At 40.3% G+C, this 23732-nt stretch overlaps 1 protein-coding gene and 1 long non-coding RNA gene across 10 annotated transcripts in view; one reads left to right on the forward strand and one right to left on the reverse strand.

The window, feature by feature from the left end:
- The window catches only part of B3galt1 (beta-1,3-galactosyltransferase 1), a 547096-nt gene extending 529949 nt beyond the window's left edge, over window positions 1–17147 (forward strand). For 8 of the 9 annotated variants that reach the window (XM_060390325.1, XM_060390329.1, XM_060390324.1 and 5 more), the window contains one exon: window positions 12138–17147. In XM_060390325.1, the coding sequence (XP_060246308.1) occupies window positions 12365–13345 (981 nt within the window). In that variant the 5' untranslated portion in view covers window positions 12138–12364 and the 3' untranslated portion in view covers window positions 13346–17147. The remainder of the gene's footprint in view (window positions 1–12137) is intronic. The other variant, XM_060390330.1, reaches the window with a different exon arrangement.
- A 1116-nt stretch (window positions 17148–18263) lies between these two features.
- LOC132655919 (uncharacterized) lies at window positions 18264–19110 on the reverse strand. The gene is made up of 3 exons (XR_009593876.1): window positions 18959–19110; window positions 18663–18866; window positions 18264–18546 (listed from the first exon to the last, which is right to left on the reverse strand). It is a non-coding gene; the product is annotated as an uncharacterized LOC132655919 (long non-coding RNA).
- Window positions 19111–23732: the final 4622 nt, after the last annotated feature.

Here is a 23732-nt window from a genome sequence, read left to right on the forward strand (position 1 = left end):
TATGATTTCTAATAAATTGTTCCATAAAGAAATACTTCAATTAGGAAACAAATGGGAAGAAAATTAAAACTTATAAATTCTCTTCTGGATGTTATCAGTAGCTATATAGCACTGCTCTCATTATTTTTCAAATAGGACCCAAAGTAACACCACCCTTCTGTAGTGAGCTAAGAAATATCTCCCTAGACAGTGTATATTTCCCATATAGTAAGCACAATAGCATTTTACTGATTTATAAACACAACTATTTATATCGGCCTCCAGCCCCCCCAAGTAAGGGGCCAAATGAGCACCATTTGCGTTCGTATTAGTTGGATGTCTTTCCTCTCATCTTCTTCCACCGTTCTCCTAAAAACTGGCAGCGAACTCTTTTCTACATAGGCCCAGCGAGGGACCAAGCTTCCAGGTGCCCCTGTCTAAATAGGCAGTTGCCCTGCCTGTTTCCGAAAGCATGTCTTCCATAAAGCAGCTAGGACACAGTATCTGTGACTGCAAAGAAAGCAAAGCATTTATTTAAGATAATGAGACTTCTCGATTTCATTTTTTTTTCCCCGAGAGGATTGTGATGATATTTAAAAAATAAAATACTTCTCCGAATTCTAGAACTAGGGCAGCACGTTGATTTAGAGAAAGCTATAATCTTCCTCTCTAATTTGAAGTGCGCATTCTCTGCTGCCGAGAAACAGATTCGGGTTGCAAAAGCTCTGAGCCCACGCAAAGATGTCCTCGCCCTGACCACTCCTCTCCCAGGTTGCCCCCATTCTTCTAAAGGCAAGGATTTATAAAAACCTTTGCTATAAATGTCAAAGTGTATTAAACTATAAAGGAGAAAGGTCCAAATCTTTTCTTTTTTTTTTTTCCCACTATGTGGAAGAAAGTGATTCCAACTGCCAAGCCCTGTTGAATAACACTTTTTGCTTTAGGCTATTTCCTTATTGTACACCATCGACTAAGTAAATTCAATCCTAGGGCCTCTCGGAAAAGATTCATAATTAAACTTTTAAAGGGAACAAATTAACTCTTAGCCTGTCAGCAGCAAAGGAGTCAGAGCTTTCGCTCCTGCCAGCATCCAGGGATTTTTCTCTGGCAAGGGTGTGGTTCCTTTCCCTGTAGGAGGCTGGCTAAAAGAAGCCAGCATGCTGTGAGAGATAATCAGTCACCAGGTTGGATAGCATAATGGGTTATGAAACTCTTCCTTCAAGGACTATTATCTAGTGGTAATAGTGTTTTATTTCTTCCTCTCCTGTGCTTATTTACAGCATAATTACAAAAGTGAGAGAGAAGGAGAGAGCCAAGCGTGAATATAACCATATGCCAGATTAATGCAGCCTGCTAGAAGCCCCACCTGTGGGGCTCATTTGTCAGCTCTGTTGCAGACTGAGCTGCATTTCACCACAGAATGAAGGTGCTTTGACTTCACTCAAACACCTCTTCTTTCTCAGAAAAGTTTGGGGGTTCTTTTGGTTTTGTTTTTTGTTTGTTTTGGTTTAGTTTGGTTTTGGTTTTTTGTTTTTGTTTTTGTTTTGTTTTGTTTTTTGTTTTGTTTTGTTTTTGTCCTAGTCAGTATCGTGACACAGGACACAACCAGCATTCCCAAGCAGTCAGTCCTTCCCTCCCTCCCTTCTTCCCTTATGTTTTAGGTTTCCTGTCTTGCCTAGCTTTTAGTAAGTTTCTTTGCTCAAATGCTTTATCTCTCCTTTTATTTTGTAAAGTGCCATACGCATCTCTATGTTAAAATACTTTTCCAGTAGCATGCACTCATATTCATGTTTAAAATTGACTGAATAAGAGAAAAGTTGATGGTTTGAGATGGGATGGGAGAATTGTTATTATCCAGAAACCAAGCTAGTGTCCTTGGAAATGTGGGTTTAGGAAATGAGCCACAGTCCTGTCTTATCTTTGTCAGCAAATGGGACTCTTTCAAGACTCTGTAGGGGGAAAAAAAAAAGCTAGTGGAGTTAGTGTGAGTAAAGGATCACTTCAGACTGTAGTCATGTGGTCCTACAGTGGCCTGACCTTACTCTAGTTTAAAAATAAACTAAATTTTCTGATCCCTTTCTCAGTTGGGTTTCATTCTTCCTTGAATGCTAATTATGAATTTTTCACCCTTTGAAATCTTGAAAATTAAATGTGCAGGGGGGAGGCGTGTGTGGCAGAGCATCTCATCTTCCTGCTAGCCAGAAAGAAGGAAAAACGTTAAATTGGGACCCAAGGAAGACACGAGGACTCTTAGGTCCCCATACCCCCTAATGTAATTTTATTTGGCACAGTCTTCATGGTTGTGGTTTAGGTAACATAGATCAATATGGTAGCCCTAACCTAATATGGTAAGGTCCCTGTAGAAGGAAAGGAATATGTGGCACAAAGATACAAATACAGATAACACCACATGCAGATGAAAGCAGAAATCAGGCTGACATATCTACAAGCCAAGGAGTGGTGATGGGGAGATGTGAGTAAAGTTACAGAAGTCAGAGGACAGTCAGTAGAATAGATTCTCCCTTGCAATTCTATTAATTAGCTCAGTGTCTGTTGTAATGCCTCCCTCTTTGTCTTATCTCTTTCCAGCTTTCAGTTAATTTGGCTAAGGATTTGCTAGTCTCGTTAAATTTCTCAAGACAAAACAAAACACAGTTCTTTTTCATTTCATTGATTCAAAGATACACACACATGTATGTAAATGTATACATATATTCTGTCTGTTTCAATTTCATTGAGTTTAGCCCTGAGTTAATGTCTTTCTGTTTACTCCTTTAGGGGAATTATATCTGCTTGTTCTAGAGGTTTCAGGTGTATCAATAACTTATTAATATGAGATCTCTCCACAATTTTTTAGTTGTTATTCCTTTATTATTTATTTGTTTGTTTTGTTTATTATGTAGGCACTTAGTGGTATGAACTTGCTTCTTAGAACTGCCTTTATGGCATCCCATAAGTTTGGATATGTTGTGTTTTAAATTTTATTTAGTTCTAAATTTTCTCCTTTATTTCTTTTTGGGCCCATTTTTCATTCAATAGTAACTTGTTCAGTTTCCATGAATTTGTATACTTTCTGCTTTCGCTGTTGTTGTTGATATTCATGGAGATCGGATATGATGCAGGGTGTTTTTTCAATTTTCTTATGTCTGTTGAGATGTGCTTTGTGTTCTAGTTAGTGATCAACTTCAGAGAAAGTTCTTTGGCCTGCTGAGAAGAAAGCAGATTCTTTAGTGTTTGGATGGGATATTCAGGAGATGTGTGCGATGGCCCTTTGACTTATGATGCTATTTAACACCAGAGTATCTTTGTTTACTTTTTGATGGATGATCTGGTGAAAGTGGAGTACTAAAGTCACTCACCGTCACTGTGTGAGTGTCAATATGTGTATTTGGCTATATTCATGTTTCTTTTATGAACCTGGTTACCCTTGTGTTCAGTGTCTAATTTTTTAGAATTTTAGTATTTTCTTGGTTGGTTTTTCCTTTAATGAGTACTTAGTGTCCACCCTTATCTCTTCTGATTAATTTTGCCTTGAAGTATAGTTTGTCTGATATTAAAACAGCTATAGCTGCTTGCTTCTTGGATCCTTTGAGAATCTTGAATCCTTGCTTGGAATGCACTTTTCCATCTTTTTTCTCCTATGATAATGTCTATTCTTGATGATGGCTGGTGAGTTTCTTAGATGCAGCAAAAAGATAGATCCTGTGTTTTAAATCCAATCTTTTAGTCTGGATTGGAGAATTGATACCATTAATATTGAAAGTTATCTATAATCAGTGTTTATTTATTCCTGCTATTTTATTGTTATGCTGTGGGGTTTACCCCTCCTTTGAGAGTCTGTTCTGTGGTTGTTTATTCCTGTGTCTTCTGGGGTGCAATTAACCTCTTCAGACTGAAGCTTTCTTTTTAGTGTCCATTGTAGAGCTGGGTTGGTGAATAGATATTGCTTAAATTTGATTTTATTATGGAATGTTTTGATTTCTCTATAAGTTGTGTTTGACAGTTTTGCTCAGTCTGCATTGGCATCTGTGATCTTCCAGGGTTTGTAGAACACATATACAGGACCTCTGTCTTCCAGAGTCTCTATTGAAGTTAGGAGTTATTTTAGTGGGCCTGCCTTTGTAGGTAACTTGGTCTTTTTCTCTTGAAGATTTTAATATCCTTGTTTTATTATGTTTGCTGTTTTTATTAATATGTGTCCAGAGGATTTTACTTTCTGATCATGTCTATTTGTTTTTTTGTATTATTCTTGTACTTTGATAGGCACCTTCTAGTTAATTTAGGTTGGGGGATTATTTTGCTACAATGTTGTTAAAAATATTTTCTATTCCTGTGACATGGGTTTCTTCTCATTTCTCTATTCCTGTATTCTGTAGGCTTGGTCTTCCAATAGTGTCCCAGATCTTCTGAATGTGTCTGCCTGGAGTGTTTTCAGATTTAATATTTTTCTTTGACTGAGGGATCCAATTCTTCTACCATGTCTTCAAAATCTGAAATCCTTTTTGCCATGTCTTACAAACTGTTGGTTAAGCTTACCTCTGAGGTTTTTATTTTACTTCCTGAGGTTCTCTTCCCAGCTTTATATCATTTTGAGTCATCTTCAGTGTTTCTATTTCTACTTTTGTGTCTTGAAATGTTTTCGTTATTTCATTCAAATATTTGTGTTTCATGTTCTTCATTAGGGCATTTGTTCATACCCTCTTTGAGGTCCTCGGACATAGCAATATGATGCTGTTTTGATTTCTTTGTCTTGCACTACAGCTAAATCACATTTCTGAGGTCCTATTGCAGCATAGTGACTAGCTTCTGGGATGTGTGTATTGTCTTGGCTGTTTGTGTCTGTGGGTGTTCCATTGTTTGGTTGCTCTTGTCCATTCTGGATCGTAGGCATGTGGTCCATTCTGGATCGTAGGCATGTGTGGTGGTACAGGGTACCTGGTAAAGAATGCTTTTGTGTCAGTGGCTGACGCAAAGGAATGAAGATGGAAAAGCTTTAAAGGAAAGGAGGAAAGAGATAGGGGACTGGGGTATGTACCAAGAGGTCCCTAGGGAGTGGAAGTAGGATGAGAGGAAGGACTCCTTCAGGCAGGCTGCCACAGGACTAAGAGTTTGGAAAGACAAGAATGGAGGACAAGAGTGATAGTAAAAAAAAAAAAAAAAAAAAAAAAAAAAGTCTATCTATATGCAACCTATTGTGGCCATTGGGGATTCCTGCTAGAATGTATTTCTGCAGGTTTAAGGGTGGCACAATGGTAGAAGAGAAGGCTGAGAGAGTCTTCCAGAAAGAACTAAGGGTACCCTAGGTCTGTACCAAGTGGCATTGTCCCCAGGGAATAGACGTAGGGCAGGAGGAGGGGTTCCTGCAGGTAGAGTAAAGTAGTAGAGTAAAGAATAAATATGGAAAGAGAGAGATGAAAGAGCTAATGGGACCTGGGTTAGTACCCAGAGGCACAGTCCCCAGAAAAAGGAAGAAGGGCGAGAGAGAAAGGACTTCTGTAAGGAAGACTAAGTCTGGAGAGATTAAAATGGCAGGAGATGAAAGATCACCTGCCTACATCCCAGCCAGTGTGGCTGCTGAGGGTCCCTGGTGGAAAGTGTTTCTGCAGATTGGCAGCTGTCACAAAGGAATGGGAGGACTGTCAGGGAGGACTGAGAGGGTCAGTGGTAAAGAACGAAGAGGATCCTGCTACTCAGGTTCTTAACAGATTACTTGGCACTCACCTGCCTTGGTGAAGGACTGTTTTCACTGTCTAATATTTCTAATACTTTCAACACCTGAAAAGATATATAGAGTAGCTTTTTGGGCATCCATTAGCCTAGCTAGGCGAACAAAACAATTAGACATTACCCTGCCTGCCCCATGATGGACGTGGACACACAAGTAGGCAGAACTCTCTAGTTACCCTGACCACTCTCTTCTAGAATTTCCCTCTGGTCAAATAAGAGGATACTTTTTAGACAGATTAGGGGTTTAAAAAATTAATTTATTCAAAATATCAGACAATCCACCATGCCCTTTCTAAAAGAAACATGTGCTACTTACATTGAAAATTCTTCCCCATTAACTCCCTGAAAGGTGGAGGTGGGTGTTTACTGGAGGGCTCTCTGAACGGGCTCATCAGCAGTAGCATGAGGCCGCTGGAGGGAACATCTTTCAAATGTCCTAGTTGAATGTTCCTATTGGAGGGATGCATATTTAACGGATGACAAGTTAATGTGTCTTCAGTGTCTTGAAGTTGTGCTAAAAGGTATGATAAATGTTATGTGTGCCACTTTCTATTTTACTGACATATTAATTTGCGCATTAAACGAGATTTTAAAAACTGTTGTCCAGCTCACCAGAAGATTCTGCTATGTGCAAGTCAGTACTGACCTTAACTTCTGGCTCTGCTTTTCCTTTTGACTTTGTAATGGGTCTCTGACTTTGAGTTTTTGAGGACGAAAAGAAATGTTTTCCAAACACCTCAATTGGCTTTTCGCAAACCCAAAAGGACCAACCAAAACGCTGAGACAAACTCTATATTCTTAAAAGAACCAATCGATCTCCATGCTCAGGGTCCCAAGCTGTGAGCACTAAGCTGTCAAAATCTTCCCGTCTGCTGAAGTTTAGCTAAACCCTTCCCTCAGAAACAAACAATCTGGCAATGGTTGTGAAGACCTCTGACACATGGAGAGGTAAACAGGCTGTTATTTTTTGCTCGTAAGTTCTATTTAAGGCCACGGAGACAAAGACAATCCAAATTACAACATAGCATTACGCAAACAGTAAATGAGAACATGCCTGGCCCTTTGCCAACCACTTCCTCTGGCATCCTTGAGGTTAATCTTTAGAGGTCTGTGCATCATGTGACTCGGTCTCATCTTTAGTCACAGTACTTCCTGACCCAGAGGCATATCTCTGTGTGGCCACCCAAGAACTCGGTTTTGTTTCCCCTCTAGCTATAAGTGCACATTCCTGCCTCTCTTCGGATTCCATGCTGTCTCCCTTTCATATTTCACATTCTTTGGTTTATGTGTGCTAATCGCTAATTGAGTCAATGCTAACTTGCATTTAGTATTGATTGGGGTAGGCTGCTGTACCTATCTTCTCACTTCTGGTGAAACAGAAGTTCAATAGAAATAGTGGTTCGCTCCGCTCCGTGTGTGCATGGCCTTCAGGACTTCAGAGAAATGCAATTCGAAATGTTTCGAATTCCTTCAAATTTTGGAGTTTCCTCACTCCCCCCCCCCCGACTGGCAAATGCTAATGTGTGTGCAGTTGTCATTTGGTTGGTCAGTTTGGTTTTAGCAGTGAGCAAGTTCCACTAATCAAAGATGCCCACAGCATTGACTCAGTGCAGTGAGTGGCGTGCCAAGATGAAGCATGTAGTGTCCTGGTGTCCACGTTTTTTCTCTCATTTTCATGCCTTTTGCATACACTGTTTGCTCTGACTAGAATCCCCCAGCTCCTTCCAGATAATTCCTGCGTGTGTTTCACATTCCAGTTTAGCTCACTTGATATGAAAAACCAATGAGCCACAAAGAGGTACCAGCATAGACTAGGGTGGTGTTTCCATCCACCACAAGGACCGTTATCCCAACAGGCCGCAGGACACTGGAGAACGGCCAGCGGCCAGCTGAGTGCTCTGGCCACGATCTTGAACAAGGTACTTATCACATCTGAGTTTCCCTTCTCTCACCTGCAAAGTGGGGGAAGACACGCCTTTCTTGAAACACTGTAAGTAACGGTACTCTATAAAGCGGGATAGAGTGCCGGAGAATACAGCATAATGCAGGACAGCCAGTCTGGTGTATATGCAGTTTATTGTTTTATTTTATATTTATTTCATACGTATGTGTCTTTTGCCTGCATGTATCTTGTATGCACCCGTTGCATGCTTGGTTGCAGAGGACAGAGAGTTAATAGGATTCCACGGAGTCACCGTCGCTTGTGGGCTGCCATGTGGGTCCTGAGAATCAAACTGTGTCCTCTGAAAGAGCAGCCGGTGCTCTTAACTGCTGAGGCTTCTCTCCAGCCTCTCGGTATATGCATTTTAAAACAAGAGATAACGAGCTGGGTGTGGTGGTGCATTTCTGTGGTCCCAGCATTCCGGAGGCTGAGGAAGAGGGTTACTAGTTCAAGACCAGCCTAGGCTATGTAACAAGATCTTGTCTCAAAACTCGAAATAATAGTAATTTGTAGCCATTGGTATGAGAACTAACAATAAAAATGCTAAATTTATCATGTACATTAGCTGTTTAGGTAAGACCACTCATTAATTTGTGGAGAGTATCTGTAAGTATAAAAGCCTTCTTCACACTCTCATTTATCTCTCTTATATTTCTAAACTCTGAATGTACCTGTACTTACACAAACCTTTGGTCCAGACCAAAATCTCTATGAAAGATGCCATAAAACAAATTCTCACTCATTTAGGACATAGAACATTAAGAAAAAGAAATCCTTATTATAGAATAATGGATTGGTATAGAAATCAGTGGCCGGGATCTGGGGAAGTAAAATCCTCCCTCATATTATTATAATACACAGATAAGTAAATGGCTTCTCAGCTCAGAATGGTTGCTGGATGCTGCTTACTACAGGATCACTGCATCTCTCTATAGACACACCTCTTACTACCTTCATCACTAACTACCCAGTCCTCTATCTTTACATAACCATTTACGGTCTCTTGTGCAATCATGTTCTTTGAATATTTCTTTCTTTCTTTTCTGTGCAAGCACAATCTAGGTAATCCCCAGTTGTGTTTGAAGCTTCAATTTAGCTCACCTCTTTTTCTCTGACTTACAGGCTCTATTCATTGTCCCATCGCTGCTTGACTAAGGATGGGTAGAAAATGGGGCCCACCTTGAGGCATGTGTAAATGGTGACCTCTGGAATGTCTCTGTGTCTAGTCCACTATACTGTGCCTTTTCCCCAAATACTCTTTTCTTCAGCCTATGCCCATGTGCTCCAAAAGCTTCATGTTGAAATTATTTTAATTGCTTGCTTGAAATTTAAGCCCTTAGTACAGCAGGTCTCAGGGCAAGGTTTGGGTCCTAGTTGTCCTTTCTCAATACTCTGTAGCAAAGAGTATTACAAGTATTTGATTAATTCTTAGATTCACGGTTGGTGAACTCACAAATGAACGAACAAATTTTGAATGAAGACAGCTATGAAGTGGAGGATAGTAATTTGACTCTGTAGGGACAGTAAAACAGGAGATCAAATAACTAAGGAAATCCTCCATTACTTGTCTGATTAATCTCCCCCAACAATATTCTGCACCAAACTGTTTCAGCGTTCCTTAACAGCTAAGTAATAGTTGGCTCCCAGTTTAGTAGGAAAATATACAAAAGATAAGGACAGAAGGATGATAAAGGTATTCTTAAGGAATAGAAGATACAAGATCAGATCATGGGAAAGCTTGGTTTCCAGTACCATCATGATACTCATTCACCAGCCTTTGAGACTAAAATGAAGTCAGTATCTGTATATTCCAAGTTGGAAAGGCCCTTCTCTACTACTAGTTTTCCTCAGTTCCTTTTCTTACCTCTAAACCAGCAGTTCTCAACCTTCTTAAAGCTACTACCCTTCAACACAATTCCTTGGCTTGTGGTAACCTGCAAATGAAAAAAAAAAGATTGTTGCTACTTCGTAACTGTAATTTTGCTACAGTTATGGATCACAGTGTAAATATCTGATAGACAGGACCTGATAGGTGACTTCTTTGGAGGGATCATGATCCACAGGTTGAAAACCACTTGCTCCAAAATATCAAAACTTCCTCATTTTCATGAAGCCATGTATCATGACCTTCTTGCTATCAGCTTTAGTGTACCTCAAAGCAGAAATGTTCTCCAGGAACCTAGGAATGCTGGATTATATGTTATGGAGTTCTCACTGGATGGAGGCCTGACTATGCAAAAGTCACGTGGCTTGAAATCACCCTTCTATTCACTTAAAACAGCAACCAAAATGAATTATTGCTGGTGTGACTGTTAGCTCTAAGCTCAGACAAGAGTATGGGTTTTATCTCTACTGTTGCATACTTTGTATTTTTGTGTTTCATTTTCATTCTTGAACTTAGAAATATGATTTTCCATTCATGATCCTGGTTAAATTCTTCTGACATGTCTATTTAAGCACAAATCTAGTTTACTTTCTGTTGCTGTGATAAACACCATAACCAAAAGCAACTCGGAGAGTTGGCTTACAGAGTGCAGTCCATCCCTGAGAGAAACCAAGGCAGGAGCCTGGCGGCAGGAACTGAAGCAGAGACCACAGAGGAACGCTGCTCACTTGCTTTCTCTGCTTGTTTGATTGTACAACCAAGAACCGCCTATCATCTGGTGGTTCCCGCCCACAATACACTGGCCCCTCCCACATCTTCACTGGCACCAACAGGCCAGTCTGATGGAGGCAATTTTTCAGTTGAGGTTTTTGTTTCCCAGGTGATTTTAATTACTGTCAGGTTAGCAAAAACTAACTACAACTGTCTCTCTAGGAGACTGTTGAAGTCAGTATTACAGTCTCTGCCTCTGCCTTCCAGGGCTATTGAATTCTGCTCTAACTAGGAAGGAAGAATTTTTTTTATGTTAATAGACATATTTTTGACTGGGATAAGTTTATAAGCTCTAAAAAGCAATGACACTTTTAGAAAGGATCAGTCTTTCAAAGAACAACTTCACTAGAAGATCAGTTTGTCTTTTGTCATGTCTTCATTGAATCTGTGGCTGTTAAGCTTAATTGTTTCTCTCCTTATACCCATCAACATGTAGAGCCATGTGTCAGTAAAATAAATTAATGAATGCATCAACAAAAATTCTTTAACGTCCGTCCAGCATCCTTTCCTGGAAGACATAGATAGGGACATTGAGAACGGAAAATCCCATTCCATTTAAAAAGCTGAAATCAGCCAGGTTGGGTAGTGGGCAGCTTCTGTGTTTTGGTCATTTCCTGTAACGGTAACCAAAGTACTTCAGAGAACAACATACAAAGAAGAAAGATTTATTTTGTTTGATAGTTCCTGATGTTTGACTTAATATTTCTTGGCTTCCTTCTCAGTCTGGACTCCCCTTGGTCCCTGAGACCACAGTTGAAAGAACTCAGACAAGCCATGCAGAGCCTGATGTAGAGGTACAGAAGCGCAGAGCACAGTCTGAAGACAGAGTGGATGGTGATCAGAGGAACCATTGTATCAGTCTACATTTTAGGAAGGGCGTATACCATTTCTAAAGTCTGTAGAACACACAGCCCTACCAGAGGGACTTTGTCCTAGGGAGTCAATGAGTTGGTGGAACAACTGGATTGACTCTTAACGGAGCAGGCAATGATCTGTCTTTGCTCGTACCGGAAAGTACAATGCAGTATGCACAAGGTTTAGAAGTGGAAGCTGCTCACTTCCTGGAAGAAGGGTGCAGGCAATAAGGAAGGGATCAGAGATCAGGTGTGTGTTCAATGCTATGACTTTTAGGACCCCTTTCCTCCAGCTATGTCCTGCCTTTCAAGGACCAAACTTTAAGTAAATGAGTGTCTTGGCGCAGTACTTTATACCCAGCCATAACAAGGAGTACAAATATTTCCTGAAGCCTTGGAGAAAGCAGAATTACACAGTAAGAGCTATGCCCACTGCCAGGTCAGGAACAGGCAGTAATTCTTCCTAAGTGTGAGTCAAGTAAGCACAGCACTAGGAAAGGTTTGTGGGCGGTGATCAACACATTTTCAAATGCGAAACTGGAGAAAGCAAAGTTAAGAGTTGTTTGTTTGTTTGTCAAAACCCAACAAATTAAAAGCTCAAAGCTGGAAAAATGAAAGAGACCTGAACTGTGTGTAAGCTTGTCTGGAACATTTTAAGCTAAAAAGTAACCAACTGCACAGACAGCCTGTTCTGAATATGGAGATCCTGTTTAGAAAATTACTGACATTAGTTTTACTCCCCAGTCACCTAGAGCTCATGGTCAATGTATTCATGTCCTGAATATCAATATTCATAAACAATTTCTGTTCATGGAGAGGAGAAGCTAGGTTATGTGTGGAGCTTCTCAGAGTTTATGAAAATGAGTGACCGTGTTTATGTTAGTCATCACTGGCAATTCTTACGCCATTGTTGTGTTTATTCAAGAAATTGAAAATGGCTAAGTAAACAGAATAAAACTATGCTTTATTGATTTTGCAGATTTCTGAGGAAGATTTCTGAGGCATGGACCTTCCATCAGGTTTGGAAGAACGTAAAGTGAATATGCCGATGCCACAGAACAGATAAGGTCCTCGGACACCCCCAACTAACTCCTCTCGGGCAGAATTTCTAGATTGCTGAGTAATATGCTACCTTTGCGAGAGGACAAGAAACTAGTGACCAAAAGGTGTGTTCCTCAGTATTTGGACTAGACGTGTCTCAAGACAATGGCTTCAAAGGTCTCCTGCCTATATGTATTGACCGTTGTGTGCTGGGCCAGCGCTCTCTGGTACTTGAGCATTACAAGACCTACTTCATCCTACACTGGCTCGAAGCCATTCAGTCACCTAACAGTTGCCAGGAAGAACTTCACCTTTGGCAACATAAGAACTCGACCTATAAACCCACATTCTTTCGAATTTCTTATAAATGAGCCCAACAAATGTGAGAAGAACATCCCCTTCCTTGTGATCCTCATTAGCACCACACACAAGGAATTTGATGCCCGCCAGGCAATCCGGGAGACATGGGGGGATGAGAACAACTTCAAAGGGATCAAGATAGCCACGCTTTTCCTCCTGGGCAAAAATGCCGATCCTGTTCTGAACCAGATGGTGGAACAAGAGAGCCAGATATTCCATGACATCATCGTAGAGGACTTCATTGACTCCTACCACAACCTCACCCTCAAAACCTTAATGGGGATGAGATGGGTTGCCACTTTCTGTTCAAAAGCCAAGTACGTCATGAAAACAGACAGTGACATTTTTGTGAACATGGACAACCTTATTTATAAACTCCTGAAACCCTCTACCAAGCCAAGAAGAAGGTATTTTACTGGTTATGTCATCAATGGTGGGCCGATCCGGGACGTCCGCAGTAAGTGGTACATGCCCAGGGACTTGTACCCTGACAGCAACTACCCTCCATTCTGTTCGGGGACTGGCTATATCTTTTCTGCTGATGTGGCTGAACTCATTTACAAGACCTCACTCCATACCAGGCTGCTTCATCTTGAAGATGTGTATGTGGGACTGTGTCTTCGTAAGCTAGGCATACATCCTTTCCAGAACAGTGGCTTCAATCATTGGAAAATGGCGTACAGTTTGTGCAGGTACCGTCGCGTTATCACTGTCCATCAGATCTCCCCGGAAGAAATGCACCGAATCTGGAATGACATGTCAAGCAAGAAGCATCTCAGATGTTAAGATTTTTAATCAATGTAAATAAGTTTCTTTTCTAAGATGTGGGGACTAAGGTGTTGGTATTTTGCAGGGGTCACCCAGGGAACATGAAGTGGTAAGGGGGTTTTGTAAAGTTTTTGTTTCCTGTTTCTAGCTTCTTTCTTGGATGAGTAATTTACAAATACTGGACTTGGTCATAGAAACAGTGAGTGAGTTAGAAGGGCCAGATTTCATTCTCAGGTCCCAAGACATTGCCATTTATCTAAAAAAGTGACTCTCAATAACTGCTAGAATTCATACACTGAGCATCTGAGATAAGAAAAAAAAAAATCTGGTCAGCAAATAGAAACTCACAGTGAGGTTTTCATACCATACCCTCAAAAGTAAGTAGTAACTCTATTTTAAAAACAAAAATAAGCCAGAAAAGATACACAGTCAGAAAGACACACTGGGTGTGACTATCAATGCGGAGTGCTCTTGTCCAGTTGCATTTTTACATATGTTGCAATGGAATGCAAACAGAATGAGAGATTCTACCAATAAGTGATTTTATTCCCGGTAAAGAGACTGTGATGAAATAGATGGGAATTTAAACTTGAGAATCAATTATTCTATATGTGTAGAAAACACCTCAGCCTGTACTTCCAAGGATTAAATCTGGTCAGTAGGTGGGGTACACGTAAAATGCTACTTTAAGTAAAAAAAAAAAAAAAAAAAAAAAAAAAAAAAAAAAAAAAAAAAACTTTATTTGTTTTTCAGAACAAAGATTACATGACGCCACCAAGGAGACTGCCAAAATGTAGTACTCTCACCTGCTTCCTTCCATACAATGCCTCTAAGTGCATTTTACAGTTCTGGGATCAGGCAGGTGCATGTCTCCAGGTGTAGAAATCAAGTTGGTGGAAGGCCGGGAAGCAATACACAACAATTGAGAAAGCGAATCTAGGTGTCTGATCTAATTAGCATAAGCTTAGCAGTAGTGTCCAATGCCCCTCTCATGGATCTGAGAAAATCTTTAACGCGTCCTAGTATTACTGAAAGATGTGGCCCTGCTACCAATGAACGTAATACTCTTAACATCTACAGCATTCAAGTACCTTTAGCAACAAAGCTGTTTTGAGATGTTCCAGAGGTTCTGTGGCTGAGATCCATGGGAAGGAAGAACGGGGACGCCCGAGTTCAGATCCCACTGATGCCACAAACGTATACGGACCACATGAATAGGCATCTCATTTTTGACGTACTTCTGTATGCTCATGTGTAAAATGGCTAAAAAGAAACATCTACCTCACAGGTACTGTGAGAGCAAATCACATTTGCTAATAAATATATTGAGATCTTTAGTTTAAAAGGTGCTATGTAATGCCATGTATCATGCGTTGTGCTAAATGCTAAAGTGATTACAGCGATTATAAAGATGGTCATCCGTTGTGGTAACATCATCCTGATATAACAATTTACCAAAATAAAGATTGACTGTGAAATATCAGTGTACCTAATTCTTCCAAGACTTTCGATGTTTCCTTGCCTCTAGGTTAGTTGACTGGGGAAGCTTCGATTTCTCTGCCACGTCTCCGGTTTTGGTGACGAATGTGTCACCTCGGTGTGCTGCCTTGGAATCCCAGGATGTTTAAACCAAGAGCATCTGCTTTGCTTTGGGGAGGAGCTTTGCATATGCTTTGCAAAATGCATCCTGACAACTTAAGTTTTAGGAATTTAACATTTGCCCTGAATTCTTAAAAATCTTTAGGACAAGTAGAGCTAATCTTCTCCATCAGAAGTTAGATAAGCCCTCAGCAAACTTCCTTGTTGTACAAGTACCATTCCATAGGGAACTCATTGTTATCATGCAAGGAAAGCCCCACAGCTGAAGGAGCTGTTTCCTTTATCTATTTCGTTTGTGTAATGACCTCTGGAGTACACCCCTAGAAGCGGATAGCAATAGGGAGACAAAGAAATAAAATGGAATCCCACAATCATATAATCTCTTGCTAGGAAACACTAGATCTCTCATTAGCCCCAAATTACTAAATGATACAGGACTTCCCAGCCTTTAAAATTATTATTATTATTATTATTATTATTATTATTATTATTATTGAGTGGTGTCAAACAGCTTGGGAAGAGATGAAGCAGGACAAGGTGAGCTGCTCTCCCACCATCCGGCCTCAGCTGCTGTGAGCTCCAGTCGCTGGGAAAGTCTCCTCATGCCCTCATGCCTCATTTGCCTCCCAGTTGCACAGTTGAACACAGTCTCTGTCTCCCACAATGGCCTTGCATCTGCCCCATGCTCAGCCAAGCCACTTTTCATGCCAAGAATCTCACATTACAATAACCGTGTATGTACATCTATGAACTGCTTTATATGTATGTGTGGAATATGCATAGAGCCCTAATCTTGAAAAGGAGAACAAAAGAAAAAACAGAAAATCATATGTCTTAAAGGACTGTTTCTTAACCTTTTTATGCTACACAGTGCCCTATATGACAAACATGTAAATAGACACCGAAGATTACATGTACATATTTTAAAAGTGATTTTTTTTTTGTCACTTCAATTGTATGTACAGCTAAAATCTGCTTGAAATGTAACATTTTCCTCTGCATGGAACTTGATGAGGCAAGGCCATTTGTCCAGTATTTCAATAGCCTTAAGCATGTTCGCTCTTTGTTTTTCTGGACATTCAAAAAAAAAAAATGTTTAACTTGTCAAGGAAAAAACTCTAATTGTTCTTCCTTCTGTTAATTCTATAACAAGAAACTGGTCAAATTATTGTTGTGGTTTTTATTAAGCCATTCTTACCATTTCTTTAAGAAAAAAAAATTTCATAATAATGCCAGTGCTCTGGGGCTGGGGGTGTGACTCAGCAGTAAAGCACTCCCCTAGCATGCAAAGGGCTCTGGGTTCAGTCCTCAGCACTGCAATAACATTGTACCAGAAGTCATTCAAATAATTTTTCTAAACACTGATTCCCCATTATTTCTCTGTTATGTACTGGATAACATCAGTAGCTATAATCTTGAAAGTTTCTTAGTGTATTGCTTTGAGGAAAAATGCTTTCTCTTTGGTGCGTCATTTATGTGGCTTTGTGTCCTCTTGGAGCAGTTTCAATATACAACAACGTACTTTTAAATATCCAGATTCAAAAACATGAAGAGCGTTTTTTATTTGAATTGAATACGGAAGAACAAAACCCCTTATGTGATAAGCTACTATGGAGGGGAAACAAACTCTTTACAGAGAAGTCAAGGAAGGAGTTTTTCAATCAAATTTCTTCTAACAAAAGACAATGGGATATTTCTGTACAGTGTGTGGAATTCATTTTCTACCTTTCCTAATATGTGGCTTCAACGCGGGAAATTGATTGTATCATTTCTGTAAAGGTGAAAATACTTTTTATAAGCAAGAAGTAACTTGTGAATGAAAGGAGCAATTCACTAGAAACGCTTGATGATAATTGACATTTAGGTATATTGTTATATATGAATGACTGTATTTATGTATTTATTTGTTCAAAATTGTACATACGGTTTCGCCAAAAGTAACTGTGTGTTAAAGTGCACTCTCTGGGTTTGTATTTAGGGTTACATGGGTTGCCAATCAAGCTGCTAATCAGAATACTATTTTTTTGTATCAGTGTTACAACATGTGACAAATAGATAAAGCTGTCTTTTCGTTCATTTTCTTTCCCTTCCTCTTGAAATGTAAACTGTCGGTTGAAAGCACGATGCTGATGTACAGGCTCATCTGTCAAGGGGAAGATCATGGTTTCATAAAGCTGATTTTTTAAACTCCTGGGATCAATAAACAAAAGAAGAACTGGTACCATTTTTCTGCTTCTTTGGAATGGCTCTCTTTGAGGAGATGGGGTTGTTGATACCCACCTACTCTAACCTTCCTGACAATTTCAACACTAAGCAATGGTTGCAACAACTCAGGGCTTGTCCATAACAGCACGAAGCAAAGAGTACAAAACTTGCAGACTTTGGGTCCAATAAACAAGCCCTGGGCTACCGGGGGTTTAGGAGACATCGTTCTCACCTGCTTCTCACTGGCTTCAGAGAAGTAGTTCCACTAGCCAATGAAGTGTGTGTGTTGACAAGGCTAATACATTCCACCTTCAGAGGAACACTCTGTTTAGCACCTGCTTAGCAAGCCAGGGCACATCAAGTCTAAGGCTTAATATGATTTAATGTTCTGTCCACATACCTGCTTTGGAATATTCACATACAGTTTTATGAACGTAAAAGTTATTCTGACATTCTATAGCACATGCAAGTAGATGCTGACTCCTGGCTGCTAACTGTAAGCAAACCCGGAGCTATTTAAAAAACGAAGGGGTTTTTATATAATTATTTATTTTGATACAGCTAAACAGCTCTTCACGTCCTAAAGGAGATGTAAATTTGGGTTTAACTCCTTCCCCCGGTTATACCTCCAGTTCCACAAGAGGAAAGTAGCTAAACAACAAACAAACAAACAAAAACATAAAATGCGCAGTTTTGTACTCCATGTGACTTTATAAGAGAGCCAATATCAACAGCAAAATTCTCAGAAACTTGTACCAGATTAGAGAAATCCTATTCATGTGTGGACACAGCAGAGAGGCAAATTCTGTAGCTGAGCCACTAGATACAGCTCGGCAGTTCATTTTAGGAAGAACTTCAGGTGACCCAGACACATGCTGAAGTAGAGAGCACAGATCTAAAGCAGAGACTGTCATGCCCACAGTCTAGGAACTACATGGAGCCTACTTTCCATGAGCTAAGAAGGATTTCATAATAAACAGGTGGGCCCTTTCATTGAACTCAGTCTACATAATGTATTATCCCTACAGTAGGAAGTCTATTTGTTCCCGTAGTTGATGTATGCTAAAAAATAAATGCCACTGCTCTATTATATTTTGAATTTCAAGCCACAGAAATGACAATCTGGTCAGGATGGTGAGTAGTGTTGAAAACCAACAGCTGCATGTATTTTTAAGATAGTTCCTTTTCTCTCTCTGAGTGATTTTTAAAAATTACAAAGCTTGATTTTAATTATAACAATTACCCACGGTTTAATTAATATATTGCTTAAAGATGTGTGGGTATCAGACCAAAGAGGGTGGGTTTCAAATAGCTTGATTGTCGTAATTACAAGCATTCTGTTTGCTCATTTACTTAATTGATTGTCATAGATTTCCAGATGAATTCACACCGCTGGAAGACAATTGGATGCATTTCTAAAAGAGAGAGAGAAAAAAAAGAACAGAAGTGGGGCTATTTAGAAAAAAAAAAAACAAAACAAACACGTAATCTGTACGAGCATGAAAAATTGCCCTTGATAACATCTCCTTACCTTTTTGCTGGTTAAAGTGAGCATTTTTTTTAAACGTAAAAGATATCCATTTTAAAAGCGTTATTGATTCAACACATCTATAATCACAGTGACTCAGCCATGTCTGAGCCATGCTTGCCCATTTCATTTTCCTTCTGGAATCCATTAGTTTAACATCTGAAGTCAGTGATTTGTTAGGCCCCTTTTGATGACCTCAGTCCTCACCTGAGGAGAACATGGCATAAGAGGTGATCTATTCTCTCTCCAAGTGTTTACTCAGCAATGACCGCTGGACAGGGCAGGCCTGGAAGAGTTACCTGAAGTGGGGGGTTGGAGTGGGCACACCGATGATAGTGAACCCTGCTTTTCTGGGATGATATCAGCGAGCATGAGGTGAGGGAGAGAAACCCTAGAGAATTTCTGCAATATCTTAAAATCCATTCAGTCTTAACTGCAGCCCTGTGCGGTGGGTGCTGCTATCTCTGCTTGGCAGACGGGGCAGCAGTCAGCAGAGAATTTTGTAACTCAAAGAATGAACTCAAAGGTCTCTAGCTTCAAAGTCCATGTTCGTTGATGAAATGGGGTTGGACGGGACAGAAAAACAAACAAAGATAAAGAAAACACTCTGAAGGTAACATTTAAGCAACATATAAGTGAAAAATTCGGGAACATTAACTCATTGATTTGATTCTGTCTGTGTCTGGGGAATGAGAAGGATCCAAACTCCATGACCACACTAACTTGGGTTAAATAGAGCTTCTAGCCGTCAGAGCTCACACGTTTCAGCAGAGGGAATGGAAGATCTCTAAGTCCAATTATATATTTTCCCCTGTAGAAGCAAAGGGTCCCCTGGAGAGACATTCATTACATGGCTCGTTAAGAGGACAAGTTGTCTGCACTCTGAGCCTATCTCCACGTCTGCACCCTGCCTCAGACCACACAGAGTGTGGCTCCTCTGTGTCTATCTTTGCTGTTCTTCTATGGTTTCTGTAATGTGTGTTAGTTCCCATTTCCTTTAGGGAAACAACAACAACTTTACAACTGCAAACCTCGGCCACAGAAGCATCTGGGTTAACCTGGAAAGCGTTGACACCTCCTCCCTTTCCAGGGCACAGACCGCAACCAACATGGGTGTGAGAACAACCGGATGAGGGAGTGAGAGATTCTGAGACTGCCCTCTGCCTAGCCGCTACCCTGGGAATCTTACATAAATGATGAGCGGTGGTTCTGGGGCGCAACCCAACATTCTGACTTTGTCCCATGCTCTCAGACAAAGCTGCCAAGAGCATGTAAACAGCTGGACAACAGGGTCAGAGTCTAGAGACAAGCCAGAGGAACAGGCTCAGGGCATCTACTGAGATTACTATGATTAAATGGCCAAACCCTGGGAATCTGATTTTCTGTCAGAGCTCACATCCGTGGAAACCTCTATTACAACGAACTGGGATCCTAGTAGAGAGGCTTGAATCCCTGCTGTAGAATCTAGAAATAACCTAGGTCATATAGAGCCGTAAATATTTTTTTTCAACTAAAACAAAATGCATGGTTTGAGATGATTTAATGTGCGCTTTCCAGTTAAAGGTATAAAAGGAGGAAGAGAAAATGACTCATTAAAGGATGGGTTATTAAGGCGTGAAATTTTCAAAAGCAAGTCTGGGTATGGATCAGAAGACAGAGAGCTAAGAGCAGAAAACAGTGAGTCAGAGTGACACAGGGGCCTTACACCAGGGATCAGAAAACAGCAATGGTCCTCTGCCTTTGTGGAAAACAGCCACAGCATGAATTCAATAGAATTTCACACCATTCTATTCCAGATAAGAATAGAGGTGTTCCCCAAAGTTAGACACTAATATGTGCTTTTTTTTCTGAGAAAGTATTCATATCCAATCATAGTTTCTCTCATAGCAGTTTGACTTTTTTGCTTGTGTTCCCTTCCCTTGGTTTCTGAGATCTATACCAAAACCACGGCATCCCTTTGCTGATCGTATGCACTGAAGATCGTGTCTCAGAAATTACTCAGATGACATGCCTAATGTTAGAAATGGAGGTTGTTATTGGATACTTTTCTCTTCATGATAGAAGGTTACCACTGCCCAAATAACCCCATTTGAACGGATAGCCTTGAAGTGAAATAATGAAATTCACATTAGATTCTGACAAACCTCATGGTTCTGAAACAGTTTCACTTGAGAAAATTGTCGTCCTGTATCTGTCACCTGGCTAGTATCCTTGGGCAGAGTGTTGATGGACGTCTCCAGAGGCATCTCTATCCAGTCAACTTCACTCAGAAGTTTTCTTGGAGATGAATGAAGGGGCCGGAAACAGGGTTAACAATGGGCAATACACATTCACAAACTTGCTGGGCAGTATTCTTTTGAAAGTTCAGGTTCACTTGGAATAATATTTAAGATCAGAATGTTTCTTCAAATTCCTAATCCACGGATGCCTTCTTGAGTGGTGCTTCATGCTAAGAGACTTGTGATTTATACTAGACACAGCTGTGAAACAATGAACATCCCCTGGTATAAGCACTCACTGGCTCTCCTTTCTCCTGTTTAGAGAGCTCGTGACTTTCTTTGGAATGGATAAAACCAAAGAGTACCAACAGTGAACTTTGCAAAGATGATTTATTTTCTTCACAAAACTGCTTTGTTCCCCCAATTTTTCCCATCTCAGTATGTGAGCACTTAAGTCTCACTGACATTGGAAGTCTAGGAATCAGCCTTGCCATCTGCTTCTGTCTTGTGTAAAACTTCCAATGTCCTCTCAGTTTCTTAAATTTTTTCTTTTTTTTTTTTTTAGTTTTTAAGATGATATTTTGAGTTTTGTTTTGGATTATAAGATAATTATAATTCCATTTCCTATCTCCAAACCCTTTCATGTGTGTGTGTTTGTGTATATGTGTGTGTGTATACATATATATATATATATATATATATATATATATATATATATATATATTCAATCTGTATAATGTTGTTTTTATTTATGGCATGACCATTTGGTATTTGGTATTGGATCGGCCTGCTTTTCTCTGGGGAAGGCCATTAGTCACAGTCTCACATTCCTTAGTTGTCTTTAGTTATTTGGGCTGTCCCCCGTCTATGTTATCATGTCTCTTATTGTTTTCCCTGTTCAGCTTGTGTTTAGGCAGTCATGTTGACGAGAATAAATGGGTATGACCCCTCCATCATTCCACGGTCTCACAGCAAACTCCCCAGTCCTCTGGCTTTTAGTTTTTCCACCCATCTTCCCCAATTATACCTGAGTCTTTGGTGTGAGAGTTGTATTATAGAGTTAACTGTTGGGATTGCACTCCACAACTGTGGCTTTTGATTGGTTATGGTTTTCTATAATGCTCTTCAGATGAAGAGAAAGCTTCTCTTTCATAGAAGCAAAGAAAAGCTTCTATGATGAGTGGTGAGGACGACACTTATATCTCACGATTTAGAACTAGAGCCTCAAACAAAAGAGGATTGTGACATTTGCCTTTCTAAGTCTGGGTTACATCACCCCATATGATCCTTTCTAGGTCCACATATTTATTAGACTAGGCCCTGAAGAAGAATGAAAAGAAAAAATTCTTGATATGACCTTCGAGGTCTTGCATGTTGAGATCTCTGGGAATTTATCCCATGTGCCCAGACCCTCCTCACACTGCAGTTACACTGACCCGTCAGGGCTCAGCTCTCTCTTTCCCCAGAACCCAGGTACTCTTCTCTCTCACCGTTCCCCTTCCCACGACTTTGTGAACGTTCTCCCCAAGGAGGACTTATTCTAAGTATCTTTCTTCAGAGAAACTGCAACATCTAAAATCAACCTCTCATTCATTTGTATAGCACCTTAGATTTCTCTATCAGATCTAGTAGATTAAATTTCTCTATCAGAATCATCAGTGTTTTTGGATGTCAGTTTACTTGAGCCTCCTTTGCTCCATCTCCTCATTTGAAATCTTCATGAAGATCTGAATCGGATCGGCTCTATCCACATAAGATGCTGTCCGGTACCTAACATGCAGTTAGACAAGGACAGTGCTCAGTAAGAAACTGTGGAGCACCTAAGTCACTCAAATTCATGGGTACCTCAAAAGAAATGCCAACATTTCATGAAGTTTCTTGAAGCAAAGGATTTTTTCCCTCGTTCTAATTTTTAAAAATGTAGTCTGTCCTTTAACGGTAACAAAGTCATAAACATAATTCGAGAAGATTCAATACCTAAATGCATGCTTAGCCACTGATGATTTAATTCCGAAGACAGGGAGCTCACACACAGGCTCTGATGGACAAATCACTAACTTCTTTCAGCTTCTAGGAAGTAACTATCAAGTGGTTCCTTGGTCTTCTATTTTTCCCATAAGCTTCCTACTATTGAATATAATCTTTCTAACAGTAGGAGGTCTGATTCTATTATTTCTTACCAGTTACTCTTTCAATGGGACGATGAAAGATGAAGGCAAGATTCCTTAAATGTGATTACCTGACCCTTGGGAAGCCAGCCCCTGCTTCCCTCCGTCTTCCCTAACATCCTGGACCCCAACCTTCTCTCCTTGTGCATTCTTCATACATTATCTTTTCTGCTTGAAACCTTCCTTTTCCCTCCCTCTCACAGTCCCCACCTGTTCGGCTGGTGGTTGATCCTTAGGCTGCAATTCCAAGCTCTGAAACCTTCCTTGTGGAAATCCTCCTCGATGCTTTTCTATACGTCGTGGAATCGTTATATTATAGGCACACAAAGCAGCATGTCCTCCTTGGCCACTGCACTTGAGTCATCACCCCTGCAGCTCTGTGTATCTCCCTTAGACAGCGCTCGACAAGGGCAAGCACTGCTCCAGCCTTCATCCGTTTGTCTAGTCCATTACCCATGCGTGCACCAAAGGTTCGCTGGCCCCTCCTATGTGTGAGATACATAACATGAGCACTGGGGCTAGAGCCACAGACAAAACAGCCAACCACGGAAGACCAACTATCATATTTGTGACTTCTTCATAGAATAATTCCATGTCCTGTTTTCAGAGTAATGTTGACCCAAAAGCAATAAATGCCCTAGTGCCTTTATCAATTCACCTGTCACATCCTGAGCATTTGCTCTCTG

Source organism: Meriones unguiculatus, chromosome 8 (genome assembly GCF_030254825.1).
Source record: "Meriones unguiculatus strain TT.TT164.6M chromosome 8, Bangor_MerUng_6.1, whole genome shotgun sequence".
NCBI classification, from domain to species: Eukaryota; Metazoa; Chordata; class Mammalia; order Rodentia; family Muridae; genus Meriones; species Meriones unguiculatus.